General features: G+C 36.3%; 1 protein-coding gene across 1 annotated transcript in view; it reads left to right on the plus strand.

Annotated features, from left to right (window-relative positions):
* LOC134156941 (low-density lipoprotein receptor-related protein 1B) overlaps positions 1 to 24,430 on the plus strand; it is a gene marked incomplete at its 5' end in the record, with an annotated part of 264,744 nt that overhangs the window by 37,868 nt on the left and 202,446 nt on the right. The window contains 5 exons of the mRNA XM_062605389.1: positions 9,574 to 9,705; positions 10,796 to 11,023; positions 14,258 to 14,432; positions 14,740 to 14,834; positions 19,929 to 20,078. Of these exons, the coding sequence (XP_062461373.1) occupies positions 9,574 to 9,705; positions 10,796 to 11,023; positions 14,258 to 14,432; positions 14,740 to 14,834; positions 19,929 to 20,078 (780 nt within the window). The remainder of the gene's footprint in view (positions 1 to 9,573; positions 9,706 to 10,795; positions 11,024 to 14,257; positions 14,433 to 14,739; positions 14,835 to 19,928; positions 20,079 to 24,430) is intronic.

Genomic DNA, 24,430 nt, shown 5'->3' on the forward strand with positions numbered 1-24,430 from the left:
AACTGAAGGGAAGTTCACGGTATATACATTGATTGAGTAATAGGAAATTCTGTAATTATTTCTTGTTGTGTTATTTTGTAACTTTTAATTTCACATTTTCATCTGTATAACGCTTACCTCTTAATGTGTATGTATTTCAATTTCAATTTTTTACCAACTTTTATAGTGTAACATCTGTTTGTACCAGAGTGCTGTACAACTATGGTAAGTTGTACAGCAATACAAAAACCCAATAGACCTCGTCATTAGGTAAATAATACAACAGCGGTTGTGTATTTAGTCATCTTCAGGTACTATAATTTAAGATAAAACTCTATCAGTCTTGAAAACTGACTAGATTTTATCTTTTTGGTTTAATAAAATATTCTATTTAATTCTTAATGAAAAATGCAGGAACCTCATAAAACTTAGCTCCTTGAGACAGATTTACAGTGTCTGTCCCATAAGTAAAAAAGACTAATGATTTTCTTATAACTTCAGCTGAAGCTTTAAATGATTTTTGTCACTGAATAGTGAATCGGTCATTCAGATAGTAAATATTTGGTCAAGAAAGTTATTGATTTAAGTAGCCCTATGTGTGCAGATTTATAAGGACCAAGAAAGAAATCAGAGTATCCAATTAGTTGCACATCTAGTATTTTTCTAGAGTATAACCGTATTTGTTACTTCTCTGAGGATTATGAGGATTGAAAATACAGAGATTTTATTGAACTGATGTAAAATTATTTTCCACTCTATATTTTCTGTCTTGTTATGGCAATATATAGACTGTATTTAAGCATGTTGCTAATACCATAAGAAATAATTAAATCCAAAGGAATTGTAGAGGGGCTTGGCAAATTTTGCGGTGATTTCATCCTGATACCTACCTGTTGGTAGCACCCACTACTACTGGTCCAAAAACATCTTCCTGCCTCCCATCATACTTCCTTTTTTCCCCAGCTGCTGTACAGTTGAGGAGAGATGAATCCAAGATACTTATTATAATGCAGACAGATGGCAATATTCTTCTTCCTTACAGTTATCTCCACTTCTACAATCATAAAAAAAGAGAATTTTAATTGAGCTTTATAGTTCCTCATTTTCTGACTTCTTAAACGTTGACCCCTTCGAAGTCCCTGTACCCCTGGCTTGGGAATCATAAAGATTAATGGAAATAGTTGGAAAGCACTGGTACATAGTCATTTACTAGGCATCCTTGAGCTTCTGAGTCAGATTTTTTTATTTTATTCAATGTAAAATAATGAGGATGAGGTCGTTATTTAAGTAGTAATGACAGAGTAAGGTAGGATGCTGAGTAGAAGGAAATGGTCCCGATTAAACTTCTGATTTTGTTGGAAGGATACTTGGAGATCAGTTCTTGCAGTGGATCCCCATGTAAAATGAAGAACTGAATGAAGTGACATTTTTTGATACGACTATAGCTACACTGATGTTTAAAATAAATTTAAAATTACAAAACCAAGTGTAGGACAGGATGACATTACCATGAGATTAGTGACAATTTCAAAACCCATTCTTTGAAATACATGCTTTAGAGTATTGATCTCAACCATGGCTGAAATGCCAGCTTTCTCAAGATAGTCCAATTCTTCAATATAGCTTTCCTATACACATGTAGCAAATATTTAATTACTTGTATCAGCCATTGGAGGGAAGAATTTGGTCTCTGCAGGCATTTTGTATTTTTATATCAATAACTCATAGGTTATCTGTAAACAAGAAAAGAGATCATCCAAAACAGAACATGTAATGATTAATGAATGAGGTGAGTTGCCCTCCTGTCGGTTATACATAATATGCAACCAACAGTGTTTAGCTGCCTGGAAGGTTAAACCACAGCAGTCCTATTGTGGAAAACGTGGGTCAACTGCTTGAAGATCCAGTCAAGCTGGCCCTGCCTAATCAAACTTTTATGTGCTATAGAAGGGGATGATGTTACATGTCACCCAGGCAAATGGATGGCCATGGAGAAAGGTATCCAGTACCTGAAGGAATTAGCTATACTGGAGGTGATTTTTGATGGCCTGGGCAAAAGATCCAGATGGAGTCAGATGTCCATGACTCGTGACAGAAGTTTGTACAGTGCACTGTACCAGCTACTAGGAAGAAAACTATCCCAGCTGAAACCAGGACAAGGGCACAGCTGGGCCATATCTAGGTATAAAGCTATAGCTTTGAGCTATAGAAGCTCTTGAGATGTGCCCTACAAAATACAGATGTTGAAAAGAAAATTGAATGTTCTTATTTTGATATATAACAAAAGACAGTGACTTAATCTGTATGTAAATATAGGAAAGGAAAAAATGCTACTGGAGGATGACCACCAGTTAGTTACAGAATGTTCTGTGATCTCTGGATAAGAGGTCACAGTAATAAAAACTACTTAAAAATTTGTATCACGTATACATGGGTATTTTTTTTTTATGTTGAGAAATGATACTTTATTTTTCTTCTCACTCAAGGGTTGTACTTTCAGTAAGCTATTCAGACTGTCTTGTTAGTCAGTTCTGAGCAATCTTAATTTGAAAGCATTACATCCTTACTATTTTGTTTGGCTTTGTAAATGTCTTAGAACCAAGTTCTGCATTATTTATGCATACAAAAAATGGATATAGCTCTAATGTAAATGAGTACCAGCAAGTAAAATTCTCCCTGCACATTTGAAGAATGCTCTCTAATAGCATGCATCAGAAAAAAAGAGAGCAATGAATACAACTCACTGTTTGTCATCATGCTTAGAATCACCAACTACTGTGATAAGGACTCTCAGTGAACAACTAGTCTACCTCGCAATATGTGACGTCAGGTTACCTTTTGTGATCGTTTTATTTTAAAATAATAATGAACTTACATCAAAGAAGAATGTTGATGTTTTTCAGTGGATGTCAAGTTCTTGGGCTTTACTGCTTCTTCTCTTAGGAGAATTTACTTTTTAGGCCAGGGTACCATCCTAACAAAGCAGTCTCACTTCTGGATAAAAGAGTGTGTGGGCCCAGGATCTTAAAATGCGGGTGGAGTAAATACACGTCTATGGACACCCCCTTCAAGCAATGATTTTTGCTATTTTTATAATTAATCCCTTCTTCAGCTTTGGGATTTGAGGAGCTGTGTTCTGTATTTGGTGTTTTCACAGTTGCAGTAGAGTTCCCGTTAGCCATTTTTTGCTGTCGGAAAAAAAGCAAACAATTTTCTGTTTGGACTGGGGCCAGGCAATGTATTCAGGGAGAGACTACAGCCTGGGAGACATGAGTCAGTATTCCATAGTTACAGACACCTTGGCCTCAAGGCAAGGTATTATCTGTAGAAGAGTTTTCAGCTGTTATTTACCAGAATCAAGAAGATCAAATATCAAGTTTTGTAATTGCAGCTTTTATTTTATGATGTAGACAACATCAGATTCCAATTTATTGTGGCCTTTTGGGCTCTAAACTATTGTCTTTCAATGGAAGCAATTTATTTCTATAAATTCCCAGTACCTAGCTTTGTTGGAGCTAGGGAAAAATGGTGATACTGTGTGATTAGCTCTTACTTTTTCTTCCAAATTTGTAGCAATTTTGCAATAAATGAAATAAGATAGCATTCAGTTTAGAATTCCAAAATAAAATTAACAGTAGATTTACATTGCAAAATGTCAATATGAATATAGCACTGAAGGACATTTTGTACTCTCAGCTCCATAGGTATATATCTAGGTCACCTTTGTGCATGAAAGATTATTAGCTTTTAAAATATAATATTCAGCTTAGTTTGATTGAAATAAAATAGAGCAGCGCTAAATAAATTGCTGCAGCCTAAAGCAATGTTATTTCACTTATTCTATGACAGATGCTAATTTAAGGTAATGAAGTTATAGTGAGATATTTGCAAGGATGATAGGTTCCTCTCTCAGTAAACCACAGGGGATTTGTGGAAGGCTTCATGACCTAATGCAGAATGGTGTCACATCTCAGAAATACGAGTTTGAGATCTATGCATCTTCACAGAATCAAAGATCTGTATCAGGAATGCTGTTAACATAGCATACACAAGTTTTCTAGGAAGAATATTTTCCCAGCTAACATTGTATTTTTAAAAAATACCTGCTACAAAAAACAAGATCTTCTATTTTAGGCACTAGGAGTTGTACCAAGAATTGTACTACTGAGGATAGTGATGAGTAAATTGGAAGGATCACACAAAACCAACCATGGCCATGGCATTGTTTTTCTTTTTGCAGATCATTTTTATAGTCTAAAAATCAGGACAAGTAGTACAAAAACTGCTGAATATAAAGTATATTGGTGCCACTGGGCTCCAATTAATTAAATTGGAGTAATTTAAAACATGAAAAAAAAAAGTAATTAAAGCATGAAAAACATCTAATGTGATAGCACTGTTTTGTTACCATATTCTCTTGAGGCATGAGTTGCCAGCTGTTTAAAGTAACTTGTTTATAGAAAGATAGCTTAAGATGCACATGAGCAAAGTGTTGGCTTTTTTTTTTGGGGGGGGGGGGAGCGTATGTAAAAAATTTATTGCTTTCAGATTTTATCACAGCTTACTTGTATATATTATTTTTATTTCAAAGCCAGCAGCAAGTTTGGTGTATGTATTATAGATCATGCAAAATATATGTAATTTTTCTGAACTTTCAATTAAGATTCCTTTGTGGCTTGTAAAAGTTCCATTTTTGTTTTAGAAATTTTAAGAGCATTCTGTAATACCTTTGTCTTAACTCAGCATTCTGTCTTTGACAAGGGCTAATTAGCACCTACAAAAGTATGGACCTTGGAAAGGTAACAGCCATGTTCCTCCCATGTCCTCCTTGTCAGCTTCCAGTAAACTCAAGCTCAGTGATTTTTAAACCTAAAATGGTATCTATGTGCTTCAAAGACTTTAAAGCCTTTGACTGATTCTTCTTGCTTGAACTTACCTGGTTGACTTTAGAATTGTCATAAACTGTTGATGCCTGTAACTTTTTGGGCAGCTGGCTTTGGTGGGTAGCTGCACTGTGTGAGAGAGGACCTAGTCTTGCTTGTTTTAACCGTAACGCTGATAATTCTTTTCAGTGTGTTCTACCTCTTGTAATAAGAGGAGTATTGGACAGCAGTTTCATAAATATAAATTAATCTGTTGCTTCAGAAAAGTATCTTGTAGATATGGATGCTATTTCAGTGCTCATTCTCATGTGCGTAACTTGAGATTGATTTGGGGGTTTGTCGTGGTTTAAACCCTAGCCAGACAGCTTGTTCACTCACTCCCAGTGAGTGGTGCCGAGCTGACAACAGTCGAGGGCCCCTCCCCCAGGGCTCTCCCCTTCCCCGCTCCCGGAGGGATGGGGAGGAAGATCAAACGAGTGCAACTCCCACGGGTTGAGACAAGAACAGTCCAGCAACCAATGTACAACACAAATCACCACCGCTACCACCAACTACAACAATGATAAGAGAAAATAACAAGGGAAGAGAATACGATACCACGGGCCAAGAAAACGAGTCCCACCCGGAAGCCCGTGGCCTTCCGGGTAACTCCCAGTTACCCCCCACCCCGGGCATGACGTGCTGTGGTATGGAATACCTCCCTGGCTAGCCTGGGTCAGGCGCCCTGTCTCTGCTTCCTCACGGTTTCCCCTCCTCCCTGGCAGAGCATGAGCCTCACAAAGTCCTTGGTCAGGGTAAACATCACTTAGCAACAACCGAAAACATAGAAATCACTAGCACTGTTCCCAGGCTGGAAGTCAAAACACTGCACTGCACCAGCTACCAAGAAGAAGAAAAATGACCACTGCTGCTGAACCCAGGACAGGGTTGGTTTTTGAGGCTTTTTTTTTGTTTTTTTTTTTCCCTTGTGTATTCATATACATGTATTGAAATTTATCAGACGTTTTATTTCTCAGTCACTGTCATTTAACTCCTGCATAGCTTTTCACACTTGGATTTAATTTAATCCTTTGTTACTGACATGTTTGTTTGGTTTTTTTTTTACTTGAATGGTGAATTTCTGATTTTTTTTGAAAGCTTTCTATAAAGCATAATACCTGCTCCTGAAAGTACCATTGCCTTTGGCCTTTCCCCATGGGAATACCATAGCATTACAGCACTTGTTCTTTTACATCTGCCTTTCTTATCTGCCTAGTATGCCAATATGATTTTTTTAGGTCAGCTATTCCTGTCTGTCCTGTCTTATTTTGTAATTTACGTAATTAATTGCATTTTTCTGTTTGTTTTTTGCAGTACCTCAAACTGTACAGTGGGGATGGGTGGGAAACTGAGTGATTCATTATGAAGAGCATCAGAATTACCATAAAGCCATCATACCATATACCAGTAGAGTATCAGGAAGAATTGTACTCACTTTGACCTAACAGTGTTCTTGTTTATTTTAGTTCATGCTGAATATGTAATTTTTTGTTAGATGGTAGACTGACTAATTCTTCAAGTGAACGGTTAAAAACTGAAATAGAAATAGTGAATATAGGAAATAAATACGTATTGTATTGTAGAACTAATGCATTCTCTGATCAGACCTAACTTGCAAATTCCAGAGACTGATGCTAAAATAATCAGATGTAATCAGGTCATATAAAGATTTTGACTGAGTACAGCAGAAGGATCTTTTGCCCTGAAAAAGTGTTGACAGTGAGCAGAGGATAAGATCTGTAACTCGTTTTAAATATGAGTAGGAACAGATTGTCAGCAACTTAAAAGTATTATATTGATGTAGCTGTAGTGCATATATTTGAAGGTGTAGGCTGAATTTAATCATGTTGTGCACCTTTACAGTGTAAGATTAAAAAATTGCCTCGCTAAAATCTGATGCCAAGAAGAGACAGATTCAGTGTTAACAGGGAGGATAAGTTGGTTCACAGTGAATGCATATTCAGAGATTCTCAGAGTATCTGTTCATTTAACTGGTGATAGAATGTCTGTAGAGGTTCTTTAAGGGTTAATGATCAAGAAAAATAAACATTTTGTTTAGATAATCTTTTAGAGAGCAGTCAAGAGGGGACAGGATGACGAAGAGTGGCATATGCGTATCTGTGCATAGTACTGTAAGAGAAATAAATTGAAAAGCAATCAGCAGTGGAAAACAATTAAATAATGCAAAAGGCTAGCCAGTTGGTAAAAATGCCAGTTCTGTGGGTTCCCATGATCAAAAGGAACATAGATTAGCGGAAATTACTAGGAAAGGAGTAGAGAACCGCAGATAGTGAACTGTGGTGCTGTATAAATCCATATTGCTCCCATATCTTGAGTGCTGTATACAGATCATATAAAAGATACTGAGGAAGCTTGACAGGCTGATCAAGAGTATGGGAAAGGTTCTTGTATGAGGACAGGTAAGCTGATGCTTCTTGAAATACAGCTTATAGACAGGCTTCTGTATGATGGTGGTCTGTTAAATCATAAAATGGCGTTGAGAAGGTGAATAAGGAATGGTTATGTAGTTATTCACATTAGAAATAGAAGGAACTGTTAGATCTAACACAAGAAAAAAAGAGCTCAGTCAAAGTAATGACATACCTATTTTCTTTCAAGAGGATTAGTTTTTATTAGAAAGTAAAGGATGGGCTTAGCTGTTAGTGAAAGTGGTATGAATATGGAATATATGAATATACATATGTGCTGGTATAAGTAATTTTTAGATTATAGTAGTTTACTTCTCAAATTGTGCATGCGTGTGGAAAGAAACACATCTGATTTATAACATTTTTTTTTTTTTCCCACTAGTTTTATATTCTGTGATTAATGAAAGGAATCTTGATGTGGACACAGAGTAGACAAATTTTACTGTCTCCTCTCAATGATGCTTGTAGCAAGCTTTAACCACAACTCTTTCTTTCACACAATCATTAACCAGCATTTTTTCTGTATGTACTCCTATTTGAATGCTATACTGAAATAGCAACTTCTGTAGAGAAGAACATTATGCACTCTTATCACAGGAAGACAGGAGATTATAATTCTTAGTCCCTAAGTAGATCCTTGCCACAGACAGTTGAATGCATATAAAAAGGTTGAGGTTCCACTGAAATTACGGTTTTGTATTGGTAAATAAATTGAAGGAAATGCAGTTTCACAAAATGTATGACTAAAATTTAAATCACTTGACACCAGTGTTGAGAATGCTGAACAATGCAGGAGGTTGAATCACTAGATGAGCTGAGATCCCTTACAACCTAAATGATTCTATGATCCCCTTCACAATATTGTCAAAACCCTATGTTCCTTTTTTATGTGTAGTTCATAGGGATAGTTGTGAACATATTAAAAGACATCACCCCAGATTTTTTCACATTGTTACTACATATACAAGAAAAGTGATGATGTTAAGTAAACATTTCTTTATTGTAAATTTTGGAAAAGACAAAATCAAATATAGGCATCACATAAGAATAATAAGGTATTTTTTTTTTGTCAGAGGTTTAGAAGAGCTGACAGACAGGGTACGGGGTTCTTCTTTGTAATAAATGTTTGAATAACAGGAGAGACCACAAAGGCTGCAAGAGTGTAGCATGGCCTCCAGTGCTGCAAGTGTTTGAAAGCAACAAATGGAATGAATTTACAAAAATCTGTGAAAGACTGTGAATTTTTAATAGAATGATGGAAGATGCTGGATAGAATTTCATTAACCTATTTATCCAAGGTTTTGAAAGTTTCATTATTCCTGTTGCACTGGCCAGACTAGGAAGTAGTTACAGGATTCAGGATTTGTTGGATAAATTTAAGGAGGCATGCACTGATGAAAAAGAAACGGTTCAATAAAGCAAACCCTGACTTTGTCTTAGTATTTTAGTGCTTGAGTTTGAGCTAAATTTATATGGCAAAGAAATTCATACATTGGATTTCTCTAGTTATCTAATTACTTATATTGCAGGCTAGCACAGCATTGGAATAATATATTCTAAACTAATTGATTTTGTTAATTATACGTTTCTCTTTATGAGTCAGTCATTCACACTTCCCTTTTCATCACTGTTAATTTTCTAAGTTTTCTTTTACTAAGTGGAAAAATCAACATTACTTTCTGTTTATGCCCGGAATGTCTCTTCAGAAGTGCTCCGGAACGGTGTATATAATGAAAGAAGATAATGGTTTCCAAGTTTTTTAAGACTAATAAGTCTTCTCTGGTCAGTTTGCTTTCTGCTCTTTAAAGCACTTTTAGCACATACTGTTTAATCAGTGAACTACAGGAAGCTACTTGAACAACGCTACACTTAGGAGAATATTTTTTTTGCAAAAAATTAGAAATGTTCCATATTAACATTTTTCCCCATATGTCCTGGTTAGGTGTGTACAGTTCTTTACATTTAAATGTTATAAAAATACTTCAAAATTAATATCGTTCTGGGAAATTTTATCTAGAGGCTTCAGGAAGTTATGATGATAAATTTTGTGTGCTTGGACAACAGTTGAATATTAGCCTAGAAAAAGTGATTATAGAGCACGAGCTCAGTTAATCAATAAGGTTGGGTTTATTGTCAACCAGAACTTTCACTGCTTTCTCACCCATGTAGCATATGCTAGTTTGACAAACCCTAGTTTCAGAAAATTGTTTTTATATTTTGTGTGTTTTGTTATTCAATTTTAGCTCCCAATCCATGTTCTGCTAATGAGGGCAGAGGTCCATGTTCTCACATGTGTCTGATCAGTTACAATAGAAGCGCTGCATGTGCCTGTCCACATCTAATGAAACTATCTTTAGACAAAAAAACTTGTTACGGTAAGTTTTCCTCCTAAAGTCTGACAATTGTATTGATTTTAGAATTTTGAAATGGACAAATTAAAATACATAATCTTAAAAACAATCTATACAGTGCATTTTAATGATATATTTTAGAGGGACATCCACTTGAGAATTGGTAACTTACTCTAATATGAGGTGTGTGGAGCTTTGGTATTTATTACTGCAACCATTTTTTTCTATTGTTTATGTGTATGATATATTAGTAAAACTTATCTCTGTAAAACAGAAAGATTTATACTTTAAAGTGCGTCATCAGGCAATGATGAGTCAGGTAAGCTGTATAACAATAAGGTACTTACTAGCTTAGATCTCTACCTATTCTTCTAAAGTTGTCTTAGTTTCATTTTCAAGGATTAAGAAAATGAAATAAAGAGTAAATATTAGACAAGCAGCCTTGCAGGGGAGTTTTATGAAAAATTTCAATAAACAGTTTTTAAGTTATAAAAGCCCTTGAACTGTCAAATAATGGTCTATTATCTGTAAAACCTTGTACTACATAACTTTTTGCAGTGTTGATTAATAATGTTTAGGAAATTAAAAAAAGCAATAAAAAAAAAGCTGTATCAATGGTGTATCAAGGCTATTGTAGGGAAAAAATTTCCAGCCTCTGTGCATTTCACTGCTTACACATGTGTTAGGACATTTCTCCTAAGTTTTGTTGTTAGCAAAACTTCTGTGTTCTAGTGATACTTTGTTCCCCTGAGATACCGTATATTAATATCTGTTATGATGTGCAAGTTAAACAGTAATTTATTTTTTTCATTGGGATAAGTGGGGTAAAATTTTTAGAATACAATTTTTAACATTTTTGTGTAGGCATTCACAAGGCCATATTGATTAAGTGGTGTAGTAACATGCCCCTTATGCAGAATTAATGTATTTTCCTGTGATTTTTATGCTCTGTAACATACTTTATTTCTCAAGTGTCACAAGGCTTTAGGTTTTTCAGAAATGTTAAATCATTCATATAAACTTTATGTATTTGTCAAGTGATCTCAAATAATGTAGACTTCTGTTAGCAAAGTTATGAAGAGGATGAGGAGTGATGTTTACCTTTCTCTAACAGAAAGGAAGAAATTTCTTCTCTATGCAAGGCATTCAGAAATAAGAGGGGTCGACATAGAAAACCCATACTTCAACTTCATCACAGCCTTCACTGTTCCTGACATTGATGATGTGACAGTCATAGATTTTGATACTCTTGAGGAACGCTTATACTGGACTGATGTGAAAACACAGACCATCAAACGTGCCTTCATTAATGGGACTGGCTTAGAAACCATTATTTCAAGAGGTAAGTAGCTTAACATTTAAATAAAAATAATCCATTATAGGTAAATGTGTTTATAAACATTCTAAAATATGAGCATGTAAGTTCTTGTTAGGTGTACCTTTCACTGGTAGTGTATAATTGATCTAAACAGTAAGAAAGCATGCCTTTGTTCAAGATTCTAGTTCCTCTTATTGATTCATAATCCATTTTTATTTAAGTACATTTGGAGGTAATTGTAATGTTGCTTTTATACAACATTAAGATGTGTAGTAAACAATAGAAATAATGTCTTCTGGGTTAGGTAGAAACAAAAAAAGATTAAAACCAGAAAAATAACAATATCCTGATGTAGCTTTGCACTGAAGATTTTCATGTGGATTTCTTACATCAGTTCTGTAAGATCAGACCTTTTCTGAATTTGGGGATGTCGTGGTTTAAACCCAGTCAGGTAACTTGTTCACTCACTCCCAGTGAGTGGTGCCGAGCTGACAACAATCGAGGTCCGTGTCCCCCCCCCCACCGGGGCTCTCCCCTTCCCCGCTCCCGGAGGAACGGGGAGGAGGATCGAAAGAGTGCAACTCCTATGGGTTGAGACAAGAACAGTCCAGCAACCAATGTACAACACAAATCACCACCGCTACTATCAACTACAACAATGATAAGAGAAAATAACAAGGGAAGAGAATACGATACCACCGGCCAAGAAAACGAGTTCCACCCGGAAGCCCGTGGCCTTCCGGGTAACTCCCAGTCACCCCCCACCCCGGGCATTACGTGCTGTGGTATGGAATACCTCCCTGGCTAGCCCGGGTCAGGCGCCCCATTTCTGCTTCCTCAAGGTTTCCCCTCCTCCCTGGCAGAGCATGAGCCTCACAAAGTCCTTGGTCAGGGTAAACATCACTTAGCAACAACTGAAAACATCAGCTTCACCAACACTGTTCTCAGGCTGAAAGTCAAAACACAGCACTGCACCAGCTACCACAAAGGAAAAAACATGACTGCTACTGCTGAACCCAGGACAGGGGACAAATTAAAAAAAAATACTTCTGTAGTTGATTAGTTGGGAACTTCAGAAAATTAATTGAAGCTCTGCCCCTGGTGCTGCTTTAGAAGAGATTTGTTCTGTATCAGCATATTTTGGGAAACCATTGGACAAATATGGCCAGTATCCCCACATGGCTGTGTAGATTGATGAATTTATTTCTTTGGGTATCTTTTTTTATCTTTTCCCCTGCTATCTCAGAGACAACTTTATTAACAAATGGAAACATTTTTTAATACCAGTAACAAGAAGAAGGTTGTCCAGGGTTCAGCAGTAGCAGTCAGTTTTCTCCTTCTTAGTAGCTGGTGCAATGCTGTGGTTTTGACTTTCAGCCTGGGAACAGCACTGATAACACCAATGTTTTTAGTGGCTGCTCAATAATGTTTACTCTGACCAAGGACTTTCTGAGTCTCATGCTCTGCCAGGGAGGAGGGGAAGCCAGGAGGAAGCAGAGACAGGACACCTGACCCAAACAAACCAAAGAGGCATTCCATACCACAGCATGTCATGCCCACTATATAAACTGGGGGCAGTTACCCCAAAGGGTTAGATCACTGCTCGGGTCAGGCTGGGTATCAGTCGGAGGTGATGAGCAGTTGTATTCTCTTCCCTTGTTATTTCTCTCATCATTATTATTATTGGTCATAGCAGTAGTGGTTTTGTGTTATACCTTAGTTACTGGGCTGTTCGTATGTCAACCCATGGGAGTCAAGTTCTTTGAGTTCTCCTTCCCATCCCTCCAGGAGCAAGGGGGGAAGAAGCGGGGGGAGTGAGTGAGCGGCTACGTGGATCTGAGTTATTGACTGGAATTAAACCACGACAAAGGTCTAGAGTTCCTTTTAGAGATGCTCTTTACATCAAGATGCCCAAAAGAGGAAAAGTTGTTGTGTTTTAGAATGGTAGGAGAAGGTTTTTTCCCTATATAAAATATAGGGTGTAAAATCACAAAACTTATCAAGAAAATGAAACGTGAAGAAACATACTATGAGTGGCTGTTTCTGTTTATCATCGTTCATATTCATTTTATTATGGTAGCTTCAGTGGTGGAGGTTTGGGTGGGAAGGTTGTGCCAGTTGTAACTTACTAAATATAAAATTTGCAAAATTATGATCTTCTGGCACATCAAAACATTATAAAGACTACTTGTGCGTAAATTTGTTTGCTTAGTTATATTTTTACACCTCTTTATAAGAACATAAGAAGCTTTGTAAGTACATATTAGCAGGATTCTCCTTGGATGAAGTCTTATGCCAGTGTCATAAAGATGCCAGTCATACTTTAATCTTTTTATGAGTGTGAAATTCTTGTTTTCTTGTTGCTGCAACCAAAATACCCCAAAAAGCAGGGTATTGGTTTAAAGTGGGTCAAGGTTATGTATTCAGTGTTCTCTGTTGCATTCTCGAAAGTCGACATCCTAACTTCCTAATGCCCAGTCACCATTTGACCTTATGTATGCGCAAGTCAGGCCTTAGCTACTTCCATGATAGCTTTTCAATGACAATAATTCTGGTAGTCAAAGTAGCCGCATGAAGTTGACAAAGTGGCAGTGTAAAAAATATGAACTAGAATGAAATCATTAAAAACCCTTGGCCTGTTTCTTTGTCTACAATGGCCAATATGAACCACAGCTACGTACGCCAAGGCAGAGTGACGTGTTGGTATATAGATCTTGTGCAGTAAATTTATACCCAGGATTTAAGACAGATATTAATATGCATTAACATTTTTTAATCAGTATCTTGCTAAGGAAAGCCATCACATATGAAGACACCTGTGAAGCTACTAAATTAATCATACCTTACTCATGTTTTGCTATTTCAGGTAACAAATTCATCATCAACCCTTATAACACCACAAACCACACTTTTTAATAGTGCACTGAGTAACAGATGCTTTCCAAAGTACAAAAATACACTGCAGTCAGTGTCTGATTGTTATTTTGGGGAAATAGGTTTTATGCTAATTTTTAACAAAGTATTTATGGATGATTTTCTGAATCTTCAGTGAAGTTTTTATGTTCTTATTTTAAGAGTATCAGCCCAAAAAGAAAAAGAATAATTATTAATTTTGACAACCAGTTTATAAGTACATCTAAGCAGAATATTGTGCAATATTGTTAGAAACTGTAAAATAAATTATTGTGGTTTTTTTTTTCTCCAAAACTGAGAATAATCCAGAAGGAAAATCAGAAGAACTGCTTTGATTTTTTGCAGATATTCAGAGTATCAGAGGTCTTGCAGTGGATTGGATATCACGTAATTTATATTGGATTAGCTCAGAATTTGATGAAACGCAAATTAATGTGGCACATTTAGATGGTTCCTTGAAAACTTCAATCATCCATGGGATTGATAAACCCCAGTGTCTTGCAGTTCACCCAGTAAAAGGGTAAGATAACTGTGGATTTAATAAATAAACTACATTAAAGCTCATCAGAAGATTTCTTCTTTGTTCAGATTTTGAGTTTGCCCATTCTTTTTTCTTTCAAACTTAAAGTAAATGCATGTGTTTGGAAGATTTTTCTGAGACGTTCCTAACTAAGTACTTTCCCTACCAAACATTACTGTTCATTAAGTCATGTAATAGTTAGGTGAATGTTTTGCCTTCTTCTAAACTTACAAATGTTTTCACTACTGTTGCATTAAAAAAACTGTACACAGAGCAACATTTTAAATATGTTCATTTTCTCCTTCAGGAAACTCTACTGGACGGATGGTAACACAATTAACATGGCAAACATGGATGGCAGCAACAGCAAAATTCTTTTTCAGAACCAAAAAGATCCTGTTGGTAAATACCTTTTTTGCTGTTGCTTTTTTATTTGATAGTGCTTGATTATGGTCATTATCTTTCAATGCTACTTAAGTATATTATGATGGTTTTTTTGTGTACTATACAGCAGTGAGAAGAACAGGCTTAAAGACATGAAAAACATATAATGTACATTTCAGTTTCACAATTTAAGGTATCTTTTGACCATTCTTATTGTTATCTACTGTAGTGAGTTAAGTCTAACATCATTAACTTCTAGGATTACAGTAGACTGAAAGTGAAGGAGAACCCATCTGTATTTCTCAATCTTTAGATCATGGGTAAAATAATGTAGAGGGTTTAATAAGTTCTGGATATGTGTGAGAGAATACTTTGGAAATGTAGAGCCTTCCTCACCAGGATATCAGCTGCGTGATCAAAAGGTAATTTGGCTCTTAACTTTTCACATACAGAAAAAAGCAGTGGTTGAAATATATAACTTAGCCTCAGTTTTAGTATACTTGGGAATATAATTGATGATAAATAATGGCACTTTCTGGGGAAAAAGAAAACACAAAACCAAAACAGATCTGTATGCACTTATTACTATTTATTTATTTTTGGTTCAGATCTCTTTGTAATTTCTTTTTTTAGAGGGTTAAAGTGGTTATGTCAGTTGTTCCTGCGTTATTAATATCCCATCAATAAAATTATTACATTTCAAAGCATTTACAGGTTTTCAGAACTAAACGTGTTGAGCAAGCAGAAGCAAAAAATGACCATTCAATAAATTTGACAGAACAGGAACAAAGCGTGCATTTTAGATGCTAAATTCAAAGAATTTTATAGAAGTGTTCTAAAAGGCTCAAATACCAAAACGTATAGATCGTGTAAAAAAGAAACTAGACACTCTAGTTCCATTAAGCTGCATACTTAGGTGTTTTTTTTTGTTGTTGTTGTTCGGTTTCGTTTAGCAGTCCGAGGCACAGCTACAGGTTGAGCAAAGAAGAGATTCAAAGCAGCCCTGTGGAGAAGGACTTGGGGGTGCTGGTCAATGAGAAGATGAACATGAGCCAGCTTCAGTGTGCGTTTGCAGCCCAGAAAGCCAACCGTATCCTGGGCTGCATCAAAAGGAGCGTGACCAGCAGGTAGAAGGAGCTGATCCTGCCCTTTTTCTCTGCTCTCGTGAGAACTCACCTGGAGTATTGTGTGCAGTTCTGGTGTCCTCAACATAAAAAGGACATGGAACTGTTGGAACAAGTCCAGAGAAGGGCCACAAGGATGATCAGGGGACTGGAGCACCTCCCGTATGAAGACAGGCTGAGGAAGTTGGGGCTGTTCAGCCTGGAGAAGAGAAAGCTATGTGGAGACCTCATAGCAGCCTTCCAGTATCTGAAGGGGGCCTACAAGGGTGCTGGAGAAGGACTCATCATTAGGGACTGTAGTGACAGGACAAGGGCTAACGGGTTAATACTTAAACAGGGGAAGTTTAATTGGATATAAGGAGGAAATTCTTTCCTGTTAGGGTGGTGAGGCACTGGAATGGGTTGCCCAGGGAGGTTGTGAATGCTCCATCCCTGGTGGTGTTCAAGACCAGGTTGGACTAGGCCCTTGGGTAATATGGTTTAGTGTGAGGTGTCCCTGCCCATGGCAGGGTGGTTGGAACTAGATGATCTTAAAGTCCTTTCCAACCCTAACTATTCTATGATTCTATTCTATGATTCTGTGTTTTTTGGTTTGTTTGTTTTTTTTATTCTTTTTTTCTTTTTAAGGAAATGGCTATAGTAAGCTTTAAAATAGCTTAGATAAATAACTTCTAAGTGAATTACTGTCTCAGCTACTATTCAATTATAGTCGGGGATGGTGTTCTTTGGATTTGTTGGTTTTGGGGGGGGGGTGTTTTCTTTATTTTTTTGCCCCTTTTTTTAAAAAATACAGGGTTTAATCCTTTCTTCTGAACAAGCTCAGAGTTTCTGTTTTGCTAATGGTTATAGTGCAGTCCTATTTGCTGTTTTAGCTGTTCTCGTTTCATTTTCTTGGATGTCTATTTGAATATTACTTTCTTTTGAATTTATAGCAGTCTACAAACAAAATCATTGCAGATGTGAACCAAAAATCTTCTTGAGGCTGGCTCTTGAAATTTTCACCTTAAAACTACTTTGTTGTTTTTTTTTTAAAAAGAAAGTTATTTAGTTATTTCTTAGGTATATATGTGCATTTAGCAGAGAAATAAATTCCCAATTCTGAGCATTTTTTTTTCACCTGAAATATAATTAGCCATAAATACTTAAAAGTCCCTTTCTTAAGTCACTAAGGTAGGAAACATGAAAAAAAAAATCTATATATTGTTCCTATAACCCATCTAAGCTGTAATAGCAGTGTCCCACATTTAATTGATTTAGATAGTAAGAATGAATCCCATCTTTAATGTTCTGGGAACATACTGTTTCCTTAAGCTTCCACTGCTTTTTAGAGAACATTTTCACAGGTAGAAATAAAGTTAGAGGAACATACGTCATTTAATCAATAAGTATACAATAAATTCTATCAAGAGTCATTTCTTTGAATTTCAGGGATGCACCAAATTAAAATATCAAACTCAGTTATCTGGTAGTGAAAGCTAAAATCTCATTACATTTGTAGCTTCAATATTGGAACCTCAGTGTATGAATTGCTGGAATAACCTTTGTGATATACTGTTTAAATTGTAGCATATTTCTGGAAAATTGGGTAAAGGAATTGGAAAATGCATGTGAAAAGAGTGATAGCCTAAATCATGGTAATAATGCTTTTAAAACACAACAGAATTCTCCAAGACTATTATTTTACAATCCATGTGTTCAGGTTGACTTTGGCAGCTAGGACACAAGGTATAAGCCAGTCACACATGCTGGAATGCATCATGAGTATTTGTGATGCTTATGGCTAATAACTCATCTATTTTACTAGCAAAAATAGGACAATTCCTGGAAAAACCTAAATGAGCATGCTCTGACTATGTTAGAAATAGTATGTTTTTACAGAGGTTGGTAAAGGTAGAATAACACAATGGGAAAATAATTCGGGAAGAAAAATGTGGTAGACTTGAGTAGAAGCAAACAAGAATGTTATTTCTTGTCAGGTGCTGCTGTGTAATTGGAATATCTGCAGGTAGAAACACCAGTTTAATATCTGAAGAAGTAGAAAACCTGACAAGATAACATTGCAATTTTGCAATTCCTGTGTAGATTGCATTCACAGCAACCCCATGAATAGATTTGTCTAGGTGAAATCAGTGAGCAGCTGACTGGTAGCAGTCAGGAGTTAGAGAATAGCAAATGCTATTCATCTCAGAGTAAGGAAACTTTTATACTTGCATATTACCTCTGTAACCGATGTCAAGGTTCATCCATATTCTCAGGAAAGTTTCCTGTTCTAGGCATAAGCACTGCAAGCTTTTGGCCTACTGTAACAAATGTGCTTAAAGTGGTGGCATGATGGCATCTGCAGCCCATGGCACTGCTTTCTCCTGTCAGGATATTGAAAATATGTGAGGCTTCCCACAGAGAAGCAGTTTACAGGATGGAAGAATACTGTGTAGTATCTGATGGTTGACCTATAGAGTGAAATACAGTATTTTTTGGCAACTTGCTGCTGGATACCTTAACATGAGTCCTGGAAAAAGTCTAGCACCAAGGCAAAATATTCTGCCATCCCTTGTCATGGTGCTAAGTGTATTTCATAGAATCACAGAATAGTTAGGGTTGAAAAGGACATTAAGATCATCTAGTTCCAACCACCCTGCCACGGGCAGGGACACCTCACTAAACCATGTCACCCAAGGCTCTGTCCAACCTGGCCTTGAACACCGCCAGGGATGGTGCATTCACAACTTCCCTGGGCAACTCATTCCAGTGCCTCACCACCCTTACAGGAAAGAATTTCTTCCTTACATCCAATCTAAACTTCCCCTGTTTAAGTCTTAACCCGTTAGCCCTTGTCCTGTCACTACAGTCCCTAATGATGTGTCCCTCTCCAGCACCCTTGTAGGCCCCCTTCAGATACTGGAAGGCTGCTATGAGGTCTCCACACAGCCTTCTCTTCTCCAGGCTGAACAGCCCCAACTTTCTCAGCCTGTCTTCATACAGGAGGTGCTTCAGTCCCCTGATCATCCTCGTGGCCCTTCTCTGGACTTGTTCCAACAGTTCCATGTCCTTTTTATGTTGAGGACACCAGAACTGCACACAATACTCCAGGTGAGTTCTCACGAGAGCAGAGTAGAGGAGCAGGATCACCTTCTTCGACCTGCTGGTCACGCTCCTTTTGATGCAGCCCAGGATATGGTTGGAGTTATATTTCCCTTTTTCCAGTCAGGAACTTCACCTGGCTGCCATGATTTTTCAAGTATGATGAACAGTGGCTTAGCAACTTCATTTGCCAGCTAATATTTACTGTGGAAAATCTCCTGCTACAATTACTTGAACATTTTTGAGATTGTACAAGTCTGAAACACATGATCACTTAGTTCTTTGTTCTTACTTCCAGAAAATTATAAGTTATGTTCATTTAGTAGGTTATTTTGCAAGTATTTTTATTTCTACAGTTCTTTTGCTTGTAACTCCAAAGAATTGATCATGAGGTCAGCTCTCTATAAAGCAAAATGAAAATGAATTTACCGAGAATTAGCGTTAGGTTTCTGTATTCCAGCATTCTTAGCAGAGGGCTGTGCATATAAGGAAAGAACAGACTAGTTTAGAATAGGAAAAAGTAGCTTGTTTTCTAAGTCTTTATGTATTTGTAATGTTAGAATATAAATTATGGCTTCTGGTTTGCATTTACCAGTGACCTTGCTAAGGACCTCAGTTCGCTCAAGTACTTGTTCATTGCCAGATAATGCTCTTTTATCAGTTAGTCACCAATTGATTTCTGTAGATGTTGGGAGAAACAAAAGGCAGGAATCTTTTGAAAATCATAGGGGTTTTACTATTAATGGCCAAGTTTAGTTTTATATTGTTTGTTTTTTAAAGCTTAATTTTAAAGCACAATGTGTGTGTCTATATTTTTAAATGTGCATATATTATGAAAACAGTGTAATGTTAAATGAGTATTATCCATTCAAGCCAAAGTTGTTAAAGTTGTGTATATTAATTACAGGTTTATCGATAGATTATGGAGAGAACAAACTTTACTGGATCAGTTCAGGAAATGGAACAATAAATAGATGCAACCTAGACGGTGGTAATTTGGAAATAATTGAATCAATGAAAGAAGACTTAACAAAAGCCACAGCTTTAGCCATTATGGGTAAGTCCAGTGGTAATAATTTAGATTTTAAATGATTGGAAGCTAATTGAGAATGAACTATCAAAAGCTTGGAGGAACTATTGTTTTTGTATAGCTAATATAGAGAGTACATTCACTAGTAGTACATTTTTGTTTGTGGAAAAATGTTTTTTATCTTTTATTGAACAGTTTACAATCTCTATTGCAATTACATGTTTCTAAATGTAGTTTGACATACATATACACAGTACTAAGGTAACAGACTGTTGGCTATAGTTATTTGTAAAGGATATTGGAAGGAGACATGCTATACTCTTCATTACAGAGAATTTCTATGACTTTTCTCCCGCTGCTCACTTCTATTATCTTCATTAAGAATAGCCTGAGTTTGTTGGATTGGCTTGCACTTTGTGAAGACTTCTTTTGGTTATGAATTACTGGTGGATGATTTGGATTTTCAGATGTCTGCTAATATTCTGTGTATTAAATTGGATGAAGAAATAAGTTGTTTGTTATACTTTGCATGTTAGAGATCTTTAGAATGTTCAAAAACTTCTGAATTGTAAAAGTAAAATAAGAAAAAAACTAAAAAATTCAAGAAGTCTTTAAGTTGCAGATTGCTGAATATTATGAAAATACTGTTTTGAATTCTCATTTTCTTGTATTCATCTTCAGCTCTTGGCCCTTGCTTGAGCTAGAATAGAGTGTGTTGAAGAAATTCCAGTCTGTCTCAGAATTGGTATTTATATTATTCTAGAGATAACTGTATATCTGTCCATATTTCCTCCCAATGCTTTGCTGACCTTGGTTCTGGTTCAGTTAAACATTATTTATGTTTATCTTGGATGTTACAAAAAAACAGTTCAATTGATAAGTAGAGTTTTGTTGGGATAGTTGACTCATCAACTGCCAGAATGTTTTTATAAAGTATTTTATTTGTCTGATAAAATAAAGATAGATGGTGTGCTTGTGAAAGTTATGCTAAATGAACTGCACAGACTTTATGCATATGGTGTAAATTAAGTCATATTTTAAAGTGGTAACTGCTAAAATAGTTTTACTATACACGTATTTGGCCAGTATTGGACTCTAAATGCTGTCCAGATTTGTTGGAGAGGCAATGCTTTTACATACGCATTCATCAAAAGCAAGTATTGTGCCCAAAGGAGTCATGAATGGTAGTATAGTCAAATTGTCTTTTGTTAATTTCATTGTGACTAGAAATAGAATGAATAGATGACCTTTACTTTAGGGAGCTACTCGAAGTGCTTAATATCAGAAGTTGTAAAGAGTATTTGTTCATACTGGTTCATACTGTCACTGCGATTTCTGTGGTATCAAGTCTTCATCTGTGATTCACAGAAGCTACAACAGTGATGATCCATCTGGGATATTGAATGAAAGGTTTATAACTATCATTTAACGGAAGAGTGTTTCATGCTTCTTTGCATGAAAGTAGTTGAATTTTTTCAGGTGTGGAGATGTGAGAATTTCTGCTGTGTAATTTTTAAACATCTATACATCTAATACTACTAATTATGGAATGCTTTGGTTTTATGGGTGATAATAACTCTTTCTATTCAGAATTAGTAAACCAGACTTACAATGTGTTTGGGTTTTGTCTTTGTTTTGGAGCAATAGTTGTGATAAACTACAGTATGACGTTGCAGTATAATTCTGTATATAAATCTGTTGGAGAAAAGTGCAAACAAATACAGTTTTATTAACAGTTCTGCATGTGCTGATTGAAAAACACAAGAAGTTTCTGGATTCATTTTTCTGTATATTTTTATATTGTGCAACATATTGGGGCAACATAAGTGCTATCTATTTTCCTGAAATGCTTGTAGCTTTATAGTCAGGCTTTCATGCATGCAAAATGGATCAGAAGAGGAAATCCAGTGCAATATGAAGCAAGATAAGAGATTTGTAGTTGATGAATGATCATAGCTAATAATACATAGGTAAAGAACAATGAATAATTTGTTCTAATGTAAGATTTAGCATGATAATATGTGAAAACTTAGTATCTCTATTGACCTGTTTACCTACAAGTTTAATAGGAAGTTTTAGCAGGTGAATCACAGTAATTGCAATGTTTACTGCATATTTTTTAGTCCATTTCATAAATTTTCTGGACTGTTTTTATCTAAAAACACAGTAAGCGCATAAATCCCGACATGAGTTGGAATGTTTCTTCCCTGTGTATATGCTAAGGTAACATTTTTACCATTTGAATTCATCAGTGACTGGAAAAAAAAAGACATGATATCTATGTCCAAACACATACCTGGTTTGTGGCATTTAGATTCATTTCAGTGCCACAGTCCTTTAGGCCTCTGCTGTCTTTTGCATTTTTGCATCTTTTGCATTAAGTGTCTCCCCAGGTAAAAGCAGTGATTTAGCTTACATTTTTTGTTTCTTTTATTTTTTTTTTAAGTGTATGATTTTGTCATATTGTTGGGTTTGTTATTTTTCCAACTGGAGCATAAAGAAGAGGTAGAGTGTGGTGTTTCGAGACTCCCTTTATACCGAAGTCTCACCAGGTCATATGCTGGGCTGCTCTTGTCGATCATCAGAACATTATTGGATTGGAGAGCAAAACCAAGGAAGCAGTGACGGCAACCTCCATGGATTGAAGGGATGGGATTATATGATCTGGGATAGCCCTGGTTCCCATGCACCCTTTCCCCTTCCAAGGTTAGGTGTATTGGGGTAGAAAGTATTCTTTGAAAAATTGCTGTATTTCTAATAAATTTACTACACCAGTGATCTCTTTTAGACCTCAGTTGTTCTTGCTTCTGAGGGGTTTTTTTAGGTCTTTGTGTGTCCTGGGTTCGGCTATAGCAGTCATTTTTCTCCTTCTTAGTAGCTGGTGCAGTGCTGTGTTTTCAACTTTAGCCTGGGAACAATGGTGATAACACACCGATGTTTTTAGTTGTTGCTAAGGAATGTTTACTCTGATCAAGGACTTTTTGAAGTCTCATGCTCTGCCAGTGAGGAGGGGCACGGGAAGCAGGGAGGAAGCAGCCATCAGCATCTCCTTGTCACAAAGCACAGGCTTGTCTCTCACAAGTGGAGACACCCAAGGATAATCCAGTAGTGTGCATGAAGACCTAGTGTCTTTTGTCCTTTGTCTGGACAGCCTTTGTGCAGAAAACTAACAGATGTTCTGGCAGTTTCCAATTGTTTTTGCTATATCGTATAGTCTAGGTTCCAGAATATTTTTCAAAACTATAAAAAACTAATGACTGACAGAAGCTAGGCCCAAGACTGACTTCTTTCTTGCTTTAGTAATCTCTCTGCTGTTCTAATATCTCTGTGTTACCTTGGTCTTTGTTTCTGTTAATTTCAAAAAGGGAAAAGACATGAGAAGCAGTTGGCAGTCCATGGTTATCAACTGTAGTATGAACTCAAAAAACAATGCTAAAAAGCCAGTAAAGTTTTGTTTTGCTTTGTAATACATTATCTGGAGTAATTCAGAGCTTCACCAGGCAATTTAGTCCTATTCCTCAGTCTCTTCACTGTACATCTTTGTATCCCTCTATTTTACTGTTGCAGTTTAGTCTTTGTAAACTGGAAGTTACCACTACAGTTTTAGATGTTTTCCATTGTTTAGTCCTTTCCAGGCTCTGTTTAACATTTTCTTACTTTTGTATCCACATTCACTGTGTAAAGTGTCAGTGTACTCATCATCAGCCATTCTTAGTTCACTTACCATTCAAAAATGTGAATTTGTTTACTACCGGCCATTGTTGTCTTGCATTTGGTCAACAGTAACTTTCTTCTGCTATTATATTAACTTTGTGTTTTGTTCAAAAACCTCTTAAGTTTCTCCTGGTCTTGTAGAAACTTTCTATTTCATGGCACACTACGCCCTGCATAATTTTCTACATCTTTTACTGGCACCATTTCACACAAGTTCATAACAAATACATCCACTGTTTTGGAAACTCAGGATGTTCCATGGGAAAGAATCCCTGATTTTCTTATACAGTACAGTGATACTCTTTTCAACATTAAGAAAATCCTTCCTATATTGTGTTAAGGTTTGAGTTTAATATATCATATTCAGTATCTGATTTTAGCAGTTTTCCTGGTTGCCAGTGTCTGAGTGTGATAAAATTATATTAATGTATTTGGCATTTTGCATGAAGTCTCATTTCCTATTTTCCAAGTTACTTAATGAAAATGATTTCTTGACTGTAACTGAAACTAGGTGGAAATCTACGGTTTTGGTGGGAACTATATGTTTGATGAAGAGTCATTATATTACAAGATTTGAATTCAAAGGGACTTGCAGCAATGTCTGTTGCATTTCCAAACGTATATTTTCTTGAATGATATATGGCTATGAATCATAAACTGAGCAT

The sequence above is a fragment of the Pezoporus occidentalis genome, unplaced genomic scaffold, assembly GCF_034315485.1.
Source record: "Pezoporus occidentalis ecotype Australia unplaced genomic scaffold, CSIRO_AGI_Poc_V1 ctg12, whole genome shotgun sequence".
Lineage (NCBI taxonomy): Eukaryota > Metazoa > Chordata > Aves > Psittaciformes > Psittacidae > Pezoporus > Pezoporus occidentalis.